Below are 21,159 nucleotides of genomic sequence, written 5' to 3'. Positions count from 1 at the left end.
CAGACATATCCCAGGTCCTGGGAATAAAAGCTCTCAGCCTCAAATGGAGGAGAAGCGCTGTCTTTTTTTTTAAAGGAGTGCAAATCAAATTAAAACGAGCCTTTCTATCACTTCAACTCGAGCTCATCCAGTAGAAAAATAGGAAATGGAGTCTACGTGTCCTACAGAGGTCAGAGAACAAAACAGAAACTGAGCACCGAGGCTTAAACATTTTTAAAGCCTGCTGGCAGTACTAAGGACTGCAACATTAAAATGCAAAGTAAATCAGTGGTATTTTGCATTTTGGTGCGTCTTGTGATTATACAAAGCCCTGTTTTGTATAGTGAACGGTACTTGCAGTCCAACCCATACTGCTTCCTACCATTCATTAGTTCAACGGGACAGAATAGGAATATGGCGGGCCTATTTAATTTGGAAAGCTAAAAACGGGTTACGTCCTCATCGCGTTCACGCTGCTTCAGGGGCCTGACTGTGAGGAGGGAGACCTGAAATAAAAGCGCTATTAACTTCGGTACGTCCGGATCAATTAGTGCTTGGAAACTTTTCAACGTCAAAATGCGGCTTAAAATAACGAGAAGGCGGAAAGCCCTTGATGAACAGAGTCAACGGCGGATCTTGTGAGAGCGGGGGGAGTTACTTTATTAAATAGTTAACCTGGGTTGCGCGCTGAAATTTGATACCTCTCTTGTCGAGACTGGAAAAAACGAGGAGAGAGAGAATAGGCGACAAAGGAGATAAAACGCGTAGCTTCGACACGGGATTCGTGTTTTTAGAAAAAGCAACGCTTCTAATGTTGAAAAAGAACAACCCGAGGCTAAGAATAAAATCGAAAAAACTTCAGAAATACAAAACCCATTTCCATTTTAAAAAATAAAACCCAGATCCACTGACCGCATTAATTGTGACTGTGTCACTATAATGATTTCTGAAGGATATTTCATAGGCTCTACCGCATACTTTTGGTTGCATGCCTCTGTAATACGTTCGTATTTCTCGCTCAACTTGTGGTTTATTTTTACTCTCTTACGCATTTCATACTTAACAGATAAACAACGGTTGCGAAAAGCCTAACAAAAACATTTTAAAAAGTTTCCAAATAAAAATAAAAAGAAAACTCGTGTATTGTAAAGATTGCCGAGAGTAAAGCAATACAGTATGTGTTCTCCGAGTCTCAACACGTTAGTGCCTGCCAAATAATATCAGAAAATACAACGTGTATGCTGTAATGCGTGGGCTGGACAAGAACTGCCTATTTAAATGATCCCTCTCGGATTTCCAACCAGACCTGTGGAGCAACGAAAAGTAAATTAGGGAGGATAGTAAATACATATACATTTCTTTATTGACATCTTAAATATCCAATAGATACAAAGAGAACAGTATCTGTTTTTTAGGGGGTGGGTGGGATTTACCGAGGTATGACCGACAGGTGAAGAAGCCAATGAAAGACCTCGTATGCTAATTGCTTTGTCCCCCCCTCCCCTCCCCGGGCCAAGAGGCGTGGCGTTTTCCGAGCCCAACCAATAACAAACGATTGAACGCACCGCGGGGAGGGGCGTAAAAAGCGGGACGCTATAGAGATGATCGACGTGTCCCTTAGCCAATAGAATTCTGCAAAGGTTTCGTCGTCCAATCCCGTGTCAGCTCGGGCTGCCTCCTCAGGAGGATTCTATTTAACTCTCAGGTTTGAAGCGATTTGTTTCACTCCTCTCCTCGCCTCTGGGTCTCTGACTTTGAATCAGCGAAAGGGGTCATTACCTTCATTACAACAGAAGAAATATTTACCACTTCTTTTTTGGTTATCCTTCGGGTTTCCTCGTATTTTTTTAATAATGGCTGATACCGCAGTTGATACTACCACTACCACCGAGGTTACTCCTAAGGTAAGTTTGATTTGGGTTAAAGTAAGAGGTTTTTTTTAAAAAAAGATAAGGCTTCTGTCTTATTCAAATGTGCTTTAATTTCGTTTTCTTTGTCTTGTGCACGTTGCTCAGCACCACGCGGTTCTCGCTATAGGTTTTAGTCTAAAATGCGAGATGCTGTTAAACTACATGGAAACCTTTTTTTTTAAAAAAAAAAGCCCTACTCAAGTTGCGTTTATTGAAAATGCATATTTATATCTCTAAAGACCTGTTTTAGGTCTTGATAGAAGATTCTTAAATGTACTTTTGTTTATTTATTCCAATATTCCGGTTACGGTTTGCGGACGGAATTAACAGCCGGTACTGTACCCTGTCGTAGAGGTGAGAATGATGGTTTACTGTAGGAGGAAACTAGCGCTTTTTGTTCCCGGTTTCTGGTGTTTTTTTTAAAAAAAACGAAAGAACCCACGTTTACGCTTCCCTTTTCAAACTGGAGTGGGGGGGACTTTCCTAGCTTTACGGCCGACGTTTCCTGTTCCGAGTTTGGTTTCATCGATAAACTTGAGCTGCGTCGTCTCGTTTCCGTCGTTCGGTCTCCCTCCACCTCGCCTGACCCGGGTCTGGTCCCTGGAGGACCGCGGCCGCTGTATTTATACCCGAGGAGGCTGGGAGCGAAACGGCGGGAAGCGCGCGCGTTTTTTTTTTTCTCCTGCTCCCCTCTCTCGCAGCACACGGCGTATGGGGGGAGCGCGCGCCACGTTTCTCTCTGGGATTCTTTTGTCTGTTAGTCGGCCGCGCGCCCAGCTTGCCGTGCTCGTGAGGAGGAGGAGGGGGGGGGGACTCGTGCACGCGTCCTGCCTGGTAACTCCCCCCCCCTCCTCCTCGCCCCTTTGTTCGGCGGAACATGAACAATCCGACTGTTGGTTCGCGAACCGTTTGAATTTTTCATAACGGTATTGGGGCGGCTTTAAGCCGTTGGTGTGCGGCGGTTGAGGAAAACATTAATTGTCAGAAAGTGAAGTCCTGTCGGTAGCGAGTACTTGAATGAAATTTCGGGGTTAAGAGTAAACGTTGAGAAACCGCAGTTTCGCTACTTGGCAAATAAAGCGAAGGCCCCGAATTCCCCACCACCCCGGTTTTAATAGCCCAGCAGGGGCCACGGCTTTCTTCCGCGGCCGTGTGGCCCCGCTGTCCGCTTCACCTGTGCGATTCCGCATTTCCAGCGCCGAGTGTCTCAATTTGGCGCGCCGGGCCCCCGAGGCGCCGGCTGCGGCCCCGGAGCCCCCGGCGGTGTGCGGGAGCTGCTCCGGAGGCTGAGGCCCAGGGAGCGGTGCGCGGCGCTCACGGTCTGCGGGCAAGACGTTTTCCGACCTGGGCCTTTTTTTTCCGCCTTCCGTAACGTATTGAATGGGGTTTTTTGTTGAGGGTCATAAATTCTGGCTGAAAGAGGGGTGGGAGGAGCAGGCGGGGATGGCGGTGGAGAGGGGAGCGGCGTCAATTACTCAATATTTTCCAAACTTGGAGAGTGAACTCCCGTTTGTGTTCGGTCAAGGAGGCGGGGAGTGAGGCTGGAAGTAACGCCGCGGTATTGAATTCCCTGTTCTGCAGGATCTGAAGGAGAAGAAAGAGGTGGCGGAGGAGGTGGAGAAGACGGAGAAGGAGAACGGCAGCGGAGACGCACCTGCCAATGGCACAGTGAGTGCAGCTCGGTTCCCCTGTGGCCCCCGGGCCTTTGTCTGCGTGTGCGCTCGGCTCCCTCGCTGTGCAGGTGTTGGGCCAACTCCCCGCCCCCTTCACAGCCCTTTGTTGAGGTAGCCAGGCAGCTGAATGTGCTCTGTGTGCTTCCCACTTCGTGTGGAAGCTGTTTACAGTAGCCCGAAGGATTGGATTTCTTCCTCGCCCAAGGAAGACTTGGTAGCTTGAGGGGTGTTCTTCCTTCCCATCAGTGTGGAATTCTCCTTTACTTGTTGCAGAGAGAAATGTTGGTCGGATTCTTCCTGGTGAGATGAAAGCATGAATAGTTTTAAGTGTGGGTGTGCTAATGTAAAACCAGCCAAGGTGAAGGTTGTTTTTGAGAAGTGCGTGATAAACAATTTTCACTCTTTTGTAGGAGGCAAATGGTGCTGACCATGGTGAGGAAACCCCTGAGGATGAGGAGGAGGAAGATGAAGAAGGTAAGTTGCCTGCCTGATATCTGGGAATATGATTGTCCAGCAGAGGAAATGGACTGAATTTGTTTTGAGTCTTTTGCACTACTGTTGGATGTGAACTGCACAAAACTGCATTTTCAAATAAGCATTAGAATCTGAGGTATGCACTAAATTACTTTGGAGTATCGGACTAGACCAATTCCATCTGGTTATGAAATGACCTGGCTGCTGACTGGCCCAGTGGACTCCCAGTTTGGGTTAGTGTGGAGTCTGCTTGTTGATCTGCTTTTAATTTCCTTCTAGCTGAGGGAGAGGGGGAGGAGGATGAAGAGGGAGAAGAGGGTGCAGAAGAGGAGGCTGATGGCCACCCTGTGAAGCGCCCAGCTGAGGAAGAGGTAAGTTTCCTTCGGTCCTGTATGTCCGAGATCTGCAGTTGGCTTTTACTAACTCAAGAACAAAGTGATGCTCTCAAGTGGCAACTAACTTTGAACCTTTTCTGTTCCATCAGGAAAAAGTTGAAACAAAAAAGCAGAAGACAGAAAACGGTGACTCCACAGAAGCTGAAGCAAAAGCTTAGAGTCTCACTTCATCCTCATTAGCTCTGTCCGCATGGTCAACTTTACCTAGTAGAGGGTTGTGCTTTTTATGTACATTTTACAGAACTTTTTTTAAATACTGTAATCGCACTGGATTCCTGTAACATTACACAACTTTTTGTTTTGTAAAATGTTATTTATTGGTCCTTGTATGACCAGTTTCTATTAATTGCTGCAAATAGGGCTCATTTTTAAGATCCGAGTGCTTTTTTTATATGTACGAAACATCTGAGCTATGAAGCACATTTTCTACTTTGTTACCTGACCAGCCGATGCACACTTGAGCAGCTGTACCCTTTCTTCGTAAGGAAATATTCAGACCTCTATGGTGACCTCTCGAACCCAGTAAAGACCAAAGATGTTGGAGTTAAGCAGGGGATAATAGACGATTGTTAGCATTAGAATCTGATTTGTTAGGTATAGTGCCATTGCTGCTTTTGGCACCCTTTCATTTCCTTGGCTGATGTATGGTACAGCTGAAAACTGAGGCGGGGGCTCCTTTTTTTGGCTAGTTTTAAATTACGGAACTGTATTAAGTTAACAAGCTTTTTTTTTATAGGAGCCTGATGGCCTGGTGAAATATTCTGCAATGTTTATTAACCCCTTTCTTAAATCTGAAAGTTTTGGTCATTGTTCTGTATGAATTTTTTGAACTACTTTTTGTATTTTTTCAGTGTACAGTTTTAAGTTGTGATTTTTTTTTGTGGTCTGAAAAACCCCAGGTTAAAATTTTACAACGGCTTGTCTGTAAGACTGATTTGAATAATATCGCAGTGGTGTTCCCTGAGGGTTCATAAAGTTATATAGGCAGCCACATTAACTCGTACAGTCTGTCCCCTTGAGCAAAGTTTTTCAATTTGTATTTTTTTTTTGGTTGCTTGACCACTGCTTTGTATATTCTGGTTCTCAATTATAAATAAATCAGTCTTGTCTTTTTCTTCTGGTGTTCAGTTGTCATTTTAAAGCTAACTTTAGTAATTTGACTTGGTAGCCAAACTATTGACTGAGGTCAAGATAAAAACTTTCAAGACCATGCTTCTCAATTTTGTTCCCTCTTGGCGTTTTTAAAAACCTGCACCATTCACGTTTTTAGCACTGAGGAAATGGAAACGGGTGAAAAAATGGTGGTAGAGGATGAAGTTGCAGTTTGGGGAAATGGTCAGTTTGAGCTATGATTTGTTTAAATGCTCTGCTAGTCTTGGGGGTTTAATTTGTTCATGGTTTTTGTCATGAAACTGCTGTGATTACTAGAGTAGCTCTAGGAACAGGGTTGAGAAGTTTCCTGTAGTAGGAAGAATTTGTGATATTGCTAGCATTTTGATTGTCAGCCAATTAGATTCGACTAGAGGGTATATTTATATGGCATATAAGTTCTGGCTGTTGATAATGCCACCATCTGCTGGTGAGCTGTGCAATTACACTTAGTATTATAGATCTCCTGGTAGTGAGAAATTGAGGTAAACAACATAGACCAGCAAATAGGTAAAAGGTTTTAGCTCAGAAAGGAGCTTTTTAGGGATGGAAATCTTGCTGGGTGGTAGTAGAGGTTAAGCAGAATAGCTTTTGTGTTTGTATTCAAATTGCAATTCAATTTAACTGCAAATGAAGTTGAAAGCAGAAATAAGATGCTGATTACTGCTCTCTGCAGGACAGATCTGGTACTGCAGCTGTGCACAAACCTCTCTGAAAGGAAAGTGAAATACTGTTGTGCATCTTAGAATCTTTCCATATTAGGTCAGCTACAGTGTTTGGCTTTCAGGGGCCTTGAGAGAAAACAGAAGTTTTGATTACATGAATGACTAAGCCTGGTAGTCAGATTTGGCTTATTTTTCTCTTTACAGATGAACTTTTTAAAGTTGAAGTCAAAGTAATTCTTTGAACAAAGATTATCAGCTTTTTCCCCAAGGGAGTTTCTGAGGTTATGAGCAACACTGCCAGTGCAGTGCTGTTGAGAACATGGGCATGCTCTTTGTTGTCTTCAAGTTTCCAAACCATCTCGATCCTATCTGTATTTATACAAACAAATTTTAATAAGTTGCATACAAGCAGGATCTCCCAGTTCTGGTCCTATGGGTTCTTCTCACCTTTTTTCAATTAGTATTGGACTTAAGACGGGCATCTTCAACCCTGGATCTAGAAAGATGCAATCCAGCTTGTATTGTGACAGTGTAATCAATTTCTTCTGATGTGGAATAGTGATCAGTGAACAAGGCTACGCAGGTTCAGTAATTTAGAGATCATTTTGTACAAAACTTTGAATAATTTAAATATAGCATGACAAGTTCTCTTAATTGAAAAGATGGTTTCATTAGTCATTGCTGTTAACATGATCCCAGTTCCAAACTCATTTTAAGACCTGTTGATAAAGGGTCACATTGGTCCAACTGTGGCAACATTAAGAACATCAGGAAGGCTGCTAATGGAGGTCGTGCATGCCATTGAGGTTCAAGCCCTTTCCACAGGTAATAAACAACATGCTGGTCTGACCCTCAAGGACCACCACAGGGGGACCTTTGACCAGCAAATACTTCTTTTTTCATTTTCCCCAGTGGTTGCCATAGTCAAACTGCAGACCCTTGGGTACAAGGCACAGCCTCCTGTTTTTTGTGCCAGTGAAACACATTGGACCTATTCTAAGCCTCGGTCAGCTGGATTGGAAGATTTCTGTGATGCAAATAAACAAACACTGCATTTCAGAAATAATTAAGAATGGTTAAGCTAATACCTGGGATCGAAACTAATCAATTCCTTAATTTGAAGATTGGTAAATCAGTCTTGTGAAACCACTGTACTAAGTGTGAATTGTCCACCACATGTGCAGAGCTTCTTTGCTTTCCGTTTCTCACTGTACGATGCCATAACACAGCTCCATACTCTAGACTTGGCCTGCAAGCAGCCGGAGAAAACGCCATTCAAACTGAAACTCGGTGGATAAAAGATTCTTCTCAGTCAGGGCTGCCCGCTTCTGGAATGCAGTCTCTTCATGCTCCTTTTATCCAAACACCCAGTCACTGGAGCTAACTGTGATTAACTGGAGAATTGTTTGTTTTTGTTTTAAATGTAGAATAACCATTATTTTTAGTTTCTGTACTCGTGTGATGTGGAAGGGGCAGATGTGTCTTCATGTCTCGGCGCCCAGAGATGGCATCCCTTTCACAGAAAGAGGAAGTGCTGGCAGGCTTCTCCGACACGCCCACCCATCAAGCTCTCCACACTCTGTCACATCGGGAGCGGCACAGTAACCGCCAGGAGGGTCTTCGCAGTGTGTAGGCAGCGTCATGTCATAGGGCCCTCTCTTATACCACGAACTGCAAGAGCCCTGGCCAGCTAGCTCCAGCCCTGCCTCCAGAAGTAATGGGCTTCTTGTGTGTCTCTACTGGGGAATTCCAGCTGTCGTAGTGCTCAACCTGCACTGAGGAATGCATGGGGGTTAGTGGTAGAACCACCGATCCCCTTTAGGCTTTCACAGTAGACTTGCAGTGAGTGATCTTGTTCTCACGGGTAACATGAGAGCTTGCAGGTGCCCTGCCAAGTCACTAGCAAGCAGAGATACCTGACTCACTTGTGCAATTCTGGAGTTTTGGCTGGGCTTGATTCAGACTCTGGAGATCCTGGTCTCGGCCATCTAGTGACGGATTGCAGACTCGGACTCCTAACATCTGGACTACAGGGTTTGGTCTGAGTTCCGAATGGGCAGTTTTCATGAACCACCAAGGAGGCCTCTAACTGGACAATTAAAAACCTCCCCCCCCCCAGCGCTTCAAAAGACCTTATTGCCAAATAAGAGTGTTAAAACATCAACTGTAAGTAAAATAAAATACACCCGTTTGAGCTAATAATACAATCCATTAAAACTCAGAGCAAAGGTTTGTCTGTATTCCAGCAGGTTTAATAAATCTCCTTAAATCATCAACAGCAAAAGACCTCTGGAAGAGGGTTAATTGGACTAGTTTAACCTCCACAACTTAAATTGACCAATACAAATTGGCAGCACCCCCTGAGGTGTTGCTCTTGAAGACCAGACCTGGGGAGACCAGTACAAGCTCCTTTCCCTAAAACCCCTGTGATGTCCACTCTCCTCCCCTTCACCCTCTCCGTCCTTTCTGTCTTGAAGGACAATCTATGCACACAGAGATTATTTAATCACTGGTATTTTTTATTTGAAAATGATACATTTAAATCAAAACAAGGTAAATAATTTGTATATCAATAATAAATAATAAAATAAATAATTTCTAGCTGTACTACTAACAGAAAACGCAATAAAATAATGGCTTTTATTTGTTTTTAAAGTATTGAGAAAAAATGGCTTACCATGGACAGCTTTTAAGGAATGTTTGAGAGAGTTCTGCTGCTAAAGAGGTTTTTTTTGATTAACGCAATCAGGTCTGATAACCATCCACTTTTTCAGTGTTCAGAGAAAAAATCTGAAGCTCAATCCAGAGGCTCAGAATAAAACATTCCTTAAAGCAAGGCATTTGTGTGTGAGCAGTGTGTGAGATACGATGAGAACAGTGCCTGGGAGGAGTGTTCCACTGTGTACAGGAAGCCAGAGACAAGACAACCGGCACAGGGCAAGATCAGGACCAGTGTTTAGTGCTCTGAGGGCAGCCCTTCCTGTTGAGAGCTCGCAACTCAGATGGTGAGTTTTCAAGTGCCCATGTCTGCATCTCACAGCCTGACCTGCTGTTATTTTACACCCCAGGGATATTGGACAAATGTCTAAAGCAATCCGATGCAATTTCACAGGTTCAGACATTTGGTATCTGTGCTAGGCTAAGGGAGTCAATGGTGAGAGCTGCTGTGGCATTGTGACTGAATGCCTCTCAATCAGAATGCCCCCTAAAAGGTTTAACAGCATGCTTTTTCAACACTGAAGGAAGTCTCCACCAAAGCTTCCGGCTATGTGCTGGGTGTTCAGGTGTTAAGGATCAGTCGGAGGCCATGAATTGGGTGATGACTGCAAAAAAGCTCGAGCCCTATGTGGTTGGACCCACTAGCAACTCTCAAAGCAGTCCCCTGTCCTCCTGATAATCTCCAAAATAACTTTCTACATGTGTGTTTGTGTGTTCTTGGACGTGTATGTGATCAGTGCAGGGAGACAGATGCTCAGAGACACTTGGAGAACGGAAAGCCGCTAATGGGAATCCAGATGGTTTCTTTCAATCGGACTGAGTTGAAACATTTCGGAGGCAGACAGATCAACAAACAGAGCCGAATTCTCCACCAGGTCAAGGAGGTCGGTGAGGGAGACAAGAGTAAAGTGGATTGGGCTCCAGAAAACAGCTTCATGCTACACTGTCAGGGAGACAGTACTTCTCTTTCAGCAGCTGGAACCCGTACAGTAACAGCCAAGTAGTCAGCAACAGCTGAACAAATGTGCCGCAAGGCCTTTCGTTTTATTTCTGAGCAACAGATCAGCATTTTGCATCCTCCCCCCCATACAAAAGTACAGCCCCGGTATTGCTTTTTAAGCATGATGAGAACTTTGGACACATACAGGGGTGGACCGACAGGGAGACACAAAAACCATGCATGAAAGAATACACAGACAAGACCTGGCTGTGAGGATGCGTCTGCGTACACAAATCAGAATGTCTGACTCCCACACAAACCAGTGGTGTATATATTCCTGTCAGCCCGTGAAGAAACAGGCCGATACTGAGCGCGAGAGGGTGAGGCCTGTCTGTCTGTGCTCTAAGGAAGATGGCTGAATGAAGCTGTGCAAGGCACAGTCTTCCCTGAGGGGGTGGGGAGGGAAGTCTCTAGATATGTATGAGCAAGGGCTGTGCCTCGCTGTGGGGGGGGTCACTGTCCGGGGGGGGCAGGTGGTACACCACACACAGGGAGGAATAAAGGCAGCCGACGAACGACATCGCGCTCGCGAAGTACATCACACCCCTCGCCCCACCCACCAGCGAGGTCAGGGGGCCCATCACCACGGAGACCAGGATCTGAGCCAGGAAGTACTGGCAGCTGAGCAGGGAGATATCCATGCCCATCCCTCGCCGCGTCCCGTCCTCTGTGGAGCCTGTGAACTGGAGCGACACAGGCAGACACACAGCGTTACAAAACAGACAGTACCAGACACACATCCAGTATAGCTAAATACACTGCTGCTGCTTAAATTACACACATACAGGTATTACTGTAGGATAAAATAGCCAGACAGTTCCACAATCTGAGGGTTAAGGCAAGGTAGATCAAACCTTATGAGCAGAATAAATAAATCCTACACTTAACCTTTTGTCTCGGTTGACAATTAACCGATTACAAGCAGTTGCCTTTGTAATACACTAGTCTTCAGAGGACATCACAAATGATATTCACAAATGCAGATTTGTTCCTTATTTGGGGCGATGTATTGTTTTCAGTTGGTCCTACACATATTTGCTAACAATTGACGGCGTGTTGCCACATCGCAAAATGTACATTGTGGCTTCAGAATAATTTCAAAGATGAGCAACAAAGTTCCTTCTCTGCCTGATGGGGTCCTGACTGGTTGCAGACAGGTACCGATTTTGTTTAGCCTTGGGCAGGCGAGACTATGAAAGGACTCAATCGGACTATTTAAAAGCCCCAGAAAGCATTGACAAAGCCAGCCCTAGAAGAGCCTAGTCCAAAGCCAACTTGTGGGCACCTGGAGAAAGATTCACCGAACAGCTGGGTATGACTGCTGTATCAATTAACTAACAAAACCAGCTGGGAAAGACGTGCCGAATCCCCCTCCTGCCCTCTCGTCAGCTTTCGGGCAATCTTTCTCACATTCTTGGTAACGTCCTGGCTGCCCTGACTCAGCAACACGAGGGCCAGGCCACAAAGACACAAGAGGCCCCCCATGCCGGGCCCGGCTCTGACCTGCGGGCTCTGGTAGTACTCGCAGAGCAGGGAGTAGGGCAGGGTGCACAGCGAGGAGAAGAGGACGCCGTAGGTGACGCACAGGGACAGCACCACGTACAGGTTGGTAGAGAGGGTGGCGAGACCGGTGCCCAGCCCGAACGCCAAGTACGCAAAGAAATAGAGGGAGCGCAAGGAAAAACGCTCCTCCAGCTTCTCCAGGATCGCTGAGGGGCGGGCGGAGAGAGAGGAACAGGAGCGGGAGAAAAACAAGGAAAGAGAGAGGAGGACGAGGAATGTTAGCAGTTAAAAAGATGAAGGCATACTTGCAGTTGGCCGGGTAGCGGGCCGATCTGTTTGTTTGTCACTCTGTCAGTGCCACAGAGTGACAAACCCCAGCGAGGACATTTCCCCCCGACACCTGTGTCACCGTGTCTGGATCCAAGACAGTGACGCTAAACACGCAGCATGAGGGTAACCACGGTAACTGCCGTTGTCTCAGGTTTGAAATTGGGTTTGTTTTCTGTAGGTATCATTTTTAGCTTGAGCATGACCCATCGCAAAAATCAGTCACTGTGTCGTTGAAGATTTGAATGCTCCCTCGGTTTGTTTTCTTCAAGTAACTGGGAAGCATTTTTTTTAAATTGAATGCAATTCTACATTAGTAGTGGCAGCGACTGGCCACGCTTCAGAGGCTGTATTGCTCAAAACTGTTCCCTGTGAGAGTGAGAGCTTTACAGACAGTGCAGCGTGGGCAAGACCATGCCACAGTGCCAACATCAGAGAAGGATGCTGGCACCACAATGTCCTAGCTGAGTGTACAAACGTCATGACTACAATGTGGTATATTTTCAGCACAGTGTCAGCACTGTGTCTTACTCCTTGCTGCCTTGCTGTTATTCTGTGTGAGTGCATGCACGCACAAGGCTTACAATCAATGTGTGGACAAACTTTGAGAAAATGTTCCTATATAAGTACAGTACATGGTGGACATAGGTACAGGTGACATAGGTACATTCCCACAACATGAATGACTTTTATTTAGGACTTTTTTTCATACACCAGGTGGCATCTGCTAAGTTTGAAAGTGTCAATATCCGCCTTAAAGTCCTTTAAACGTGACAGTGCCAGAAGCATTTGGGTACCACTAAGATCAGTGGCTGTAAATGCATTTCTAAATGTTTTCTAAATGAAAAATAGTGATGAGGTTTTCAGAGAAAGACAGATTTGTGATAATGACCACCCTCTACTGACATGTTTCGAAAGCTTGCCGAACGAAAACATTTTTCCTTCTTTCTTTCAGGTTTTCAGCCCTGTACTTCACAACTACTTGTTCCTTCGCGCTTCTGCTGCAGACTGCATGGTAGTAGCATAATCTAATCCTGACCCCTGCCTGAACCACACCCCTGCCTCTAGGCTTACAGGTACTTCATGATTCCTAGCTGTTGTCAATGCTTTTTAACTGTACAAATAACCACTTCTAACATTAATAAAACATATTTAAAGGCAGCTACAACAGACAACTAAACTGAAGTGTGACATAATTGCTTCAGGTCTACTGATCTACAGCCCATTTCTTTGTAGTACAGGGTAGGAAGACGAAATAGAATGAGCGCCTATGGCCCTCCCCCACAAAGACAGGAGTAAATTGTGTTAATGCCTGTGTCTTACCAGAGTAGAAGGCAGCACTGAAGGCATAGATGCACATACCCCAGCAGCCCATGCTGACCCCACTGTTGTATAGTCGGTAGGGCTCTGAGTCGTGGGGGGCCTTGGGGTCACCCCCGAACACTGCCTCCCCCATGAAGTCGGTGTAAAAGAGCAGCATCCCCTCAAAGGACAGCCAGCCTGAGTGACAGACGGACAGCTGTGAGCCCCCCACACCAGCGCGACCCCACAGACACACACAGAGCCCCGTGCGGGAGGGTGACCCTTACCCAGGAAGTGGTTGGTGCAGAGACTGCGCAGTGGCTGGGGCATCCTGTAGATGGCGTTGCACAGCACCCTCATGGAAAGCTGAGTGTCTGGGACCTCGGTGCTGTTGCTCAGGTCGCTGTCGTAGCGCACCCCGTTCAGGAGGATGTTTGCCACCTGGGGCAGGGCAGACAGGACAAAGAGGAAGAAACACATCAGGACCGAGACATAAGGTCTCTGAAAACTTGAGTTCTGTACCTGAGCTTTGACTGAGGAAAGCATGGGATTTTTTCCTATTGCTCAGCAAAGTGAATCTCAACTGCTCTGCGCTAGACGGCTATCCAAACTCACCTGGCTGACACTGACCACAGATTGCCTGGTTGTAAAAGCAGCAATGGGCAGAATCACCTTCCTATTTAAAGCTCATGCCTGGTAAAGAGAGTGCTCACAAATGCAGAGATACTAAGCACACCTACGCATCTTCAGTTCTCCTCGTTCAATAAGGGCAACCCCACATTCATGTAACTAAAACAGGGTGGAAAGCAAAGTATTGTGCTAAAATGGGAGATAAAGGAACTAACAGTAATTCCAAAAAAACTTCAGTCCATCACAGGTCAGGTGCACAGACACAGACAGACCCACACTCACCCCAGGGCCACCCTTCCTGGAGGCCGATAAACCTCCCAGTATGTCTTCACACTGTGGAAGGAATCCCACGCGAACACAGGGAGATCATACAAACCCCACGCAGATAGGGCCCCAGGAATTGAACCCAGGGCCCCAGCACTGTGACTCCTTCTTAGAGTCTTTGGAAGGTGGGAGGAAACTGAGGAAACTCCTCACAGAAAACACGGGAAAAGATGCAAACCCCTCTCAGGCAAGTACCCGGAATTTAGACCTGAACCCAAGAGCCTGTGGCCGCCATGCTGTCATGATCGTGCACCCCAAGTGTAAAATGCACTTCAGATAAAACATGCAACCTCTGCCGACAATGAAACGATGAGAAACTCCTATGATCTGCGCAAGCTGGAAGACTCCCTTCCTCCTCCCCGCCCTTTCAGACTGACCTGCTGCCTGAAGGTGACAGTTCTCCTGCGGCCGTTCTCTGCCCCAGGGCCCGTGGGCGGCAGAGTGTCGTCCAGCAGAGCCAGACTTTGGGGGCGCTTCAGGATCCCTGAGCTGCCTGCCTTTGGCAGGCCTCCCCCCGATCCAAGAGTGGGAGGGGTGTCCCCCGCTGGGAGAGGGTGGGTGCAGCCATCGGGCTCAGGTGGCTGGGGTGTCTGCTGTCCTGTGTAGCAGTCGATCAGCACGCTGTCGATGTAGGACGTCCCGAGAGAGGAGGCGAACTCGTTGATGCCAGTGAGGGAGCTGTCCCGGCTGATGAAGCTGCCGTATTTGGGCGTAAGTGGGCTGAGAGGCGAGAGGGGGCTGGTGAGGCCAGCGTAGAGTCGCGTGTGGGTGCTGACAGACAGAGCCAGGGGGTCGGGCTGGCAGGGGTTCGGGTCATAGCACTGGTAGCTATGGAGTTCTTCCCCAGCAGCCCTCACGTCCTCATTCCCCTCTCCATCGTCCACCTGCGCCTGCCCGGGGGGGACAGGGGGCGAGGGGGGCAGGGGCAGACTGGGGCTCTTCAGCGTGTTCCTGGGACGCTTCAGGGGATGTGCCTGGGCCAGGGGCCGCTCCGGGATGCTAGTGAGCGTCATCGCCGTGGCGACAATAAGGGTGATGCTGGTGAAGAGGTAGATGACCCTCAGCTGACCCCCCAGTGACCTCCCGAACTCCGTGTGGTCCCAGTTGATGCCGCCAACCACGTAGCCAAAGCCGCCGCCGAGCCCTGGCGAGAGGGACAGAGCAGAGGTAGAATCAGTGGATACTGAACTTCGAAAGACCCGGTGGTCACAAACCAGTATGACTGGGAACACACTGTCCTTTTCAAAGGAATACGGCACACAAAAGAGCTTGGCTTAGTTACCAGGGAGAAAGGTAATTCGCATATCCAAGCTGCTGTGGCTCAGCAGGCCAGAGCTGCTTTCTGTGACATTCAGCGGAGGAGACAGCACGTGACTCTTCCTCTGGACCGGATGCTGGTCTAGGGTCGGGATTACCCTTGCTATGGCAGTGCCGGCTCCCACTAATACATCTGGGGCAACCGGAGCAACTGATGTCAAATTCTGCGCCCAACAGAAGGCGCATCAGAAGAGCCTGCAGCAGGTGCTTGAACCCACAATGCACCAGTCATGAGTCTTTTGATTTCTGAAGAAATCCACTGTACCAATTCATGAGCGACCGTGAATGAAAGAGCCCTTTCTGTGGCACCACAGCGCTCAGATTAACTAAAGCGAGGAACTGTAATATAAAAACGGGAGAATATGATCAATATTTCAAATTGGTGAGCCCATCTACCAGAGTGTTGCCTCTAGCTGGTTATTGAGGAGAGCGCGAGGAAACAGCAGGCTGCTGTTTGACTGAAATTGTGTTTGCTTGCAGCTTACAGCGCAGGAACAAGGGACCTTGTCCTTGCGTGTGTGGAGCAGAGGCGCATCAGGGCTGGAATGGTTACAGGGGCAGACTCTGAAATCCGGGGACGAGGGGCCGTGCGTCCTGACCTGCCAGCAGCGCGTGGATGTTGAGGCCGCGATCCTGATCCTCCGGGCTGCACACGTCCATCATGTACGCGTGGCTGGGGTTGTCCGCCGAGTCGGCGCTGAAGTCCATCAGGACCACGCCGCACACGGTCAGCACGATCCCCCACTTGTGATTGGCCGCAGTGTCGGCCAGCGCTGTCCCGATGTCCCGGCCGTTGAGCACCAGCGTCAGGCCAAACAGCGCCCCTGGAATCGGGAAGACGATCAGGCTGGTTACTACGGGATCATAGGAGCAATCAATATAGAGGATGAAATTTTCCGCAGGCAACATAACTCTCCAGAGTTTTGAGTCAAAAACAGAAAAGGGGAGAGGACAGAAATCACAGACCCCACACACTCACTGAGCAATCATCATAACAGAATCACGTCCTGGAAATATACATATTCAGCTTTTAGATTACTTCTGCTGAGAAGTTATCATCTCCAAGTAGCCTATGATCACTATGGGAATCAGAAGGGAGGAAGCTACCTGCTTGGCAAGTGGTTTGGGGCTTTTGATGGCATGAACTAACAAGCCTGCCTATAGAGATGTCAAGTCTGGTTTCACTGCTGGCTTGGGACTATGCATTAAGACACTGTGTTATCTGAGACTAAACTCCATCCACCCATTTTCTAATGGCTTTTTCCAATTCAGGGTCACAAGGGAGCCAGTAAGCAACGGGCACAAGGCAGGGAACACTTTGGATGCGACGCCAGGCCATCACAGGGCAGACAGACACAAACACGGGTGAACTCACTCCAGTGCAGTAAGCAAAGATAAGGACTTGGTGACACGCTGCTCCAGGACATACATGTTGGATACCATGTCGACCAGTGCAGACGCATTTGCCTCGACAGCTCCAATATGTTTTAAGCTATAAAATTAGGCCACAAACAAAATCTGAGAATGGTCCTGTGCCAAGTTAGCTCATTCTGTCACAGGACCGCAGCTGGTCACGTGACCACTGGCTGATCAGCCGCACCGCGAGATCGCAGTAAGGGCGTGTCCTTACCGATGGCCAGCACCAGGATGAAGGGCCGGCGTCGGCCGAAGCAGGAAGTACAGCGGTCACTCCACGCACCCAGGATCGGCTGGACCAGGAATCCTGGGGAAACCGGAGATACACAGCGAATCACGCTTTGACCCTTTAACAAAACCGCACACCTTAATAATCCCTAAGGAGGAAATGAAGTTGCCAACACAGACATACAGCAAAAGAACACAAAAACACTTCCGCAGCGATCACTGACACAGTTGATTACCCCATGCAGTGCAGGATTTTTAGAACAAGAACAGCAAATATTTAATAAAGATGAAAAGTCTTAAAATGCTATGTTGAGAAATCCCCTCTTCATGCTCTTAAAGAGTGTGGGCCCGTTCTAGGTGTTCATCAGTTTGCACTGCACTTTGAGTGTGTGGGTACATCTCGTCAGGGCCCTCCCACTCTCTCTCAGTAGCAGGGGCACAGCGTTACCCAGTATGGGGCTGATGAACCACACCAGGCTGTAGAACTGGTCGGGCAGGCCCATCTGCAGCAGCACGGGGGTGACGTAGGCCGTCTCCATGGCGTAGCTGAACTCGATGCCGAACAGGATGCAGCCGTTGAAGAGCAGCTCCGGGAAGGTGCGCCGCGGCGGGGGCAGCTCACTGAGGTCCAGCTGCCCCAGGGGGCAGGGGGTGTTGGGGGGCGGAGGGGGCGAGGGCCGGATCAGCTTCCGCCTTTTGGGGTGGCGCTTGAAGTTGTTGGCGCGGTGGCTGAGGTGGCGGGTGGTGGATGATGGGAAGCCAGAGGGGCCCCAAGCTGCTCCGCAGGGGCCCCCCGGACTGGGCAGGAGGGCATCGCTCGGTGTGCCCGCCCCAGGGGACGACATCATAGCTGCACACAGACAGGAGATGACAGCCCTTATGAATGAACGGCACAATATCTTTAGTCTGAATCATTTTCTGCTGGTCATATTATGTTGGCTTGGTCTGCCATCAGCTACATTCATTCATAACAATCGGGCTAGTCGGATTTAAAACAGAATGCCAAGTCCAGATCAGGACGGTCGTTGATCTGCTGTATTTGTGCCCTGTGAGACCCACGTTCTGAATCCCAGCACTGTCGGCAGATATACTCCCGTCACGGCATGTGTCCGTCTTGCTGTCACAGCGGAAGGCGCCGTTCGTGAGAGCTGCTGAGTCAGGAGATGGGACCAGCATTTTGACAGGTGCGGAGCAGCATCAGCTGCATTCATTAAAACACACAAATATGTATGTATATATAAAACAATACAAAACAGAGCACGCAAGGACGTTAAAGACCGTATAAGAGACCATCAATTACTACTTCACGCTAAACCATCTCCTAGCGATTACAGTTCACACTCCTAATTACACCAGTAATTGCAATGGACGCGCAGATTATTATTATTATGGAAAACCGTTTTTACCTTATGCCAGAGACGAGCACTTGTTTGCTGCTTGCAAGTCTAATGCCCTTACCATACGTTACAATCTAAAGCCCAAATGAATCATTTTTAACAGCATACTACTGGTAATGTACGACCCCTGCATCTCCTGGATTCCGCCAATTCGTGCTCGCTCGGGGCCGGAAACGCTGCGGCGGCGTCCGGCTGAGACACGAGCCATCACGATGAAACTGCAGATTTTTTTTTTTTTTTGGACCGGGAGAGCGAGGAGATCGGCACCACTGCACGGGGGAGGCTACTCCGGATTCCCCGGACAGCGCAGGGCGGGCTAAGCGTGCAGCCTGGGAAACAAAGAAGCAGAGACGCTTCTGGGTGGAGGTGATTTGGCTGGTATACTGTAGGTCCCCTCGCGTTGGGATGCAGAAGGCAGTATCTACCGCTCACTTGCCGGCGCGCAAAATCCCATGTGCTCACATCAGCTGAGAGCAGCAGTTCACAATGTATCAGCAGCTCACGTCTGTTCCATAACGGCGCCGTAGCCGTACTTCATTTTAGACCGGATGCTTCAGTATTCGCTTTATTATAAAACTACAATGGAGAGAAAGAGAAAGAACGGAAATTCCACGAAATTTGAAGCCGCGGTTATCGCCGTAACACTGTGCTACAATCTACAAGGTATTTAGTATACGCGGACGCATGCCAGGCAAGCTGAGGACCGCCCAGGATCTGGTGTGTCTACAGATCCGAGCCCTGTTCTTGTGCAGGCCGTGGAAAGCTCTGTGAACTGTCACTTTGTATTGCAAAGTGAAGATTATGCAGACGAATATATTGCTCTGTTCCTCACCGGGACAAAGCGTGCAAATTAAACACGAATGAAAGAAGATTACCTTTTTTTTCTGGGGTTCAGGTCTTTAACTACAGCATACTCTTTGTTTCAATTGACAAATATCTCATTTTAGGTACCTGCTCTTCTCTAATGTTTATGTATTTTTTTAATTTCTCCCTATGTCTTTGATGCAGTTGTCTCAGCTTTCCTCATCCTCTCCCCCTCTCTCTCCCTGCCCCGTCTCCCTGTCTCTATGGCGACGTCACTCCCTCCCTTCCTCATTTTTTCTCTGACTTGTTCCTTACATCCTTTCTGCCTCTCCCCCAGTCTTCCCAGCGCCCTCTTACAGATGCCGCATCAGCACCACTGGAGCTGTGTTACGCGCTCCGAGCCTTTCGCTTTCCCGATGCGCGCTCCCGCCGTTAGATGAGCTCGGCTGCTTCTCCTCTCGTAACCATAGCAACCGGAATTCAGGCGATGAAATCGGTAAATGAATGGATTTCTGAGAAATTCATTCGATTAAATAATGTCATCACTAATTAATGTTCAATATTTACCTAAAAAAAACAGCTTATTGCAACATTTGTGGTTGTCCAATTTCGCAATATACAGAGATATCTTAAAATATTAGGCAAGATTTTGATTGATTGAATAAGACCAGATGTAATTTGAAGTTTAATCCTGGAATATGTGTTCTTATAGAAATCCATATTATATATTGTAATATCTACTACCTTAGTCATTTTCACGTAATGTAAAATACCAGTGGCTGTATCTTCTGGTGCTCCCTTAAAGAGCTTGTTGGTAATAAGGTGAACTCCTGGGAAAGTTAAGGTTACTGCCAGAAGAGGTGTTAGTGAGGCCACTAGGGGGCGCTCACACTGTGGTCTGCGTGTGTCCTAATGCCCCAGTATAGTGACGGGGACACTATACTGTAAAAGGGCACCGTCCTTCGGATGAGATGTAAAACTGAGATCCTGACTCTCTGTGGTCATTAAAAATACGACAGTGTTTCTCAACAAGAGTAGTGGTGTTACCCCAGCGTCCTGGCCAAATTTCCCCCTGGCCTTTGCCAGTCACGACCTCCTAATAGTCCCCATCTATGAACTGGCTTCATCACTCTGTTCTCCTGTCCACTGAGAGCTGGTGTGTGGGGAGCGTACTGGTGCACTATGGCTGCCGTTGCTACACACTGGTGGTGGTGGAAGTGAGTCCCAGTTACCTGTAAAGCACTTCGAATGATGTGTCCAGAAAATCAGTATATAAGTATAAGGAATTATGATTAATTTTTATTAATAAAAAAAAATACAGGTCTGACAACCGACCTAGGAGTCTCAGAGTTTTAAAGAACACAAAATATAATCTCACACTTAACAGGTGCATTGCTGAGACGTCAGTTTCACAAGCTTGCACATTAACTGTAGTGATTTCCGAGATATTTTAGTACTCCAGTATAATTGAACTTTTCTCCACTAATACCTTAAGATGTGCAAGTTTAATGCAAGTTTGACAAAAACACCATCCCATCCCTCTACAATGGAGGTTCTGGTGAGGGTCTGTGAGACTAAGCTGCACATTTTTTCGGTTTCACTGGTGTCACACAGACCTGAGATCTGGGTTCTGCCCTGGCCTGGGAGGTGATAAAATCCGTCTTTCGTCTAACTTGGAGTTCTGAATATTTTGTCCACAGCTGGGTTAAATCATAGGCCTGTGTTTGGCGGTTCTTTCTTCTTTACTTCTGTCATTGGATCCTTATACTGAATTAACAGTTCTTCCCATTAGGATTCCATTACTACTTTCAAGTGCCAGGAAAATGTAGATTGCAGGTTCTGTTCTTCATAAAAACAGAATAGTTGAGTTAAACCGTCCATCCTGGATTTGATGGATTAATGAATTGAATGCTCATAAAAAAATGTAATCCCACAGATACAAGGGTTC

General features: G+C 47.4%; 2 protein-coding genes across 6 annotated transcripts; one reads left to right on the top strand and one right to left on the bottom strand.

Annotated features, from left to right (window-relative positions):
* Nucleotides 1-1,690: 1,690 nt before the first annotated feature.
* LOC102682611 (prothymosin alpha) lies at nt 1,691-5,545 on the top strand. Its single transcript, XM_006641943.3, has 5 exons — nt 1,691-1,883; nt 3,471-3,557; nt 3,973-4,036; nt 4,316-4,407; nt 4,521-5,545. Exons 1-5 carry the CDS (start codon nt 1,833-1,835, stop codon nt 4,587-4,589), a joined length of 363 nt encoding a protein of 120 aa, XP_006642006.1. The 5' UTR covers nt 1,691-1,832; the 3' UTR covers nt 4,590-5,545.
* A 4,430-nt stretch (nt 5,546-9,975) lies between these two features.
* slc45a1 (solute carrier family 45 member 1) lies at nt 9,976-19,636 on the bottom strand. Of its 5 annotated transcripts, none has more exons than XM_069183705.1 (9): nt 19,527-19,636; nt 17,459-17,860; nt 16,997-17,089; nt 15,966-16,190; nt 14,427-15,193; nt 13,383-13,536; nt 13,117-13,293; nt 11,467-11,672; nt 9,976-10,646 (listed from the first exon to the last, which is right to left on the bottom strand). In XM_069183705.1, the coding sequence occupies exons 2-9, from the start codon at nt 17,856-17,858 to the stop codon at nt 10,374-10,376; spliced, it is 2,295 nt and encodes a 764-aa protein (XP_069039806.1). In that variant the 5' UTR covers nt 17,859-17,860; nt 19,527-19,636; the 3' UTR covers nt 9,976-10,373. The 5 variants fall into 5 exon arrangements, with proteins under 5 accessions (XP_069039806.1, XP_069039805.1, XP_069039807.1 ...); XM_069183704.1 differs by lacking the exon at nt 19,527-19,636 and adding an exon at nt 19,283-19,513; XM_069183706.1 differs by lacking the exon at nt 19,527-19,636 and adding an exon at nt 18,417-19,131 and having other exon boundaries at nt 13,156-13,293.
* Between the last annotated feature and the right edge of the window lie 1,523 nt (nt 19,637-21,159).

This window comes from Lepisosteus oculatus, chromosome 25, assembly GCF_040954835.1.
Source record: "Lepisosteus oculatus isolate fLepOcu1 chromosome 25, fLepOcu1.hap2, whole genome shotgun sequence".
Classification (NCBI taxonomy): domain Eukaryota; kingdom Metazoa; phylum Chordata; class Actinopteri; order Semionotiformes; family Lepisosteidae; genus Lepisosteus; species Lepisosteus oculatus.
The sequence above is the reverse complement of the archived record's forward strand: the minus strand, read 5'-3'. Positions and strand labels throughout refer to the sequence as shown.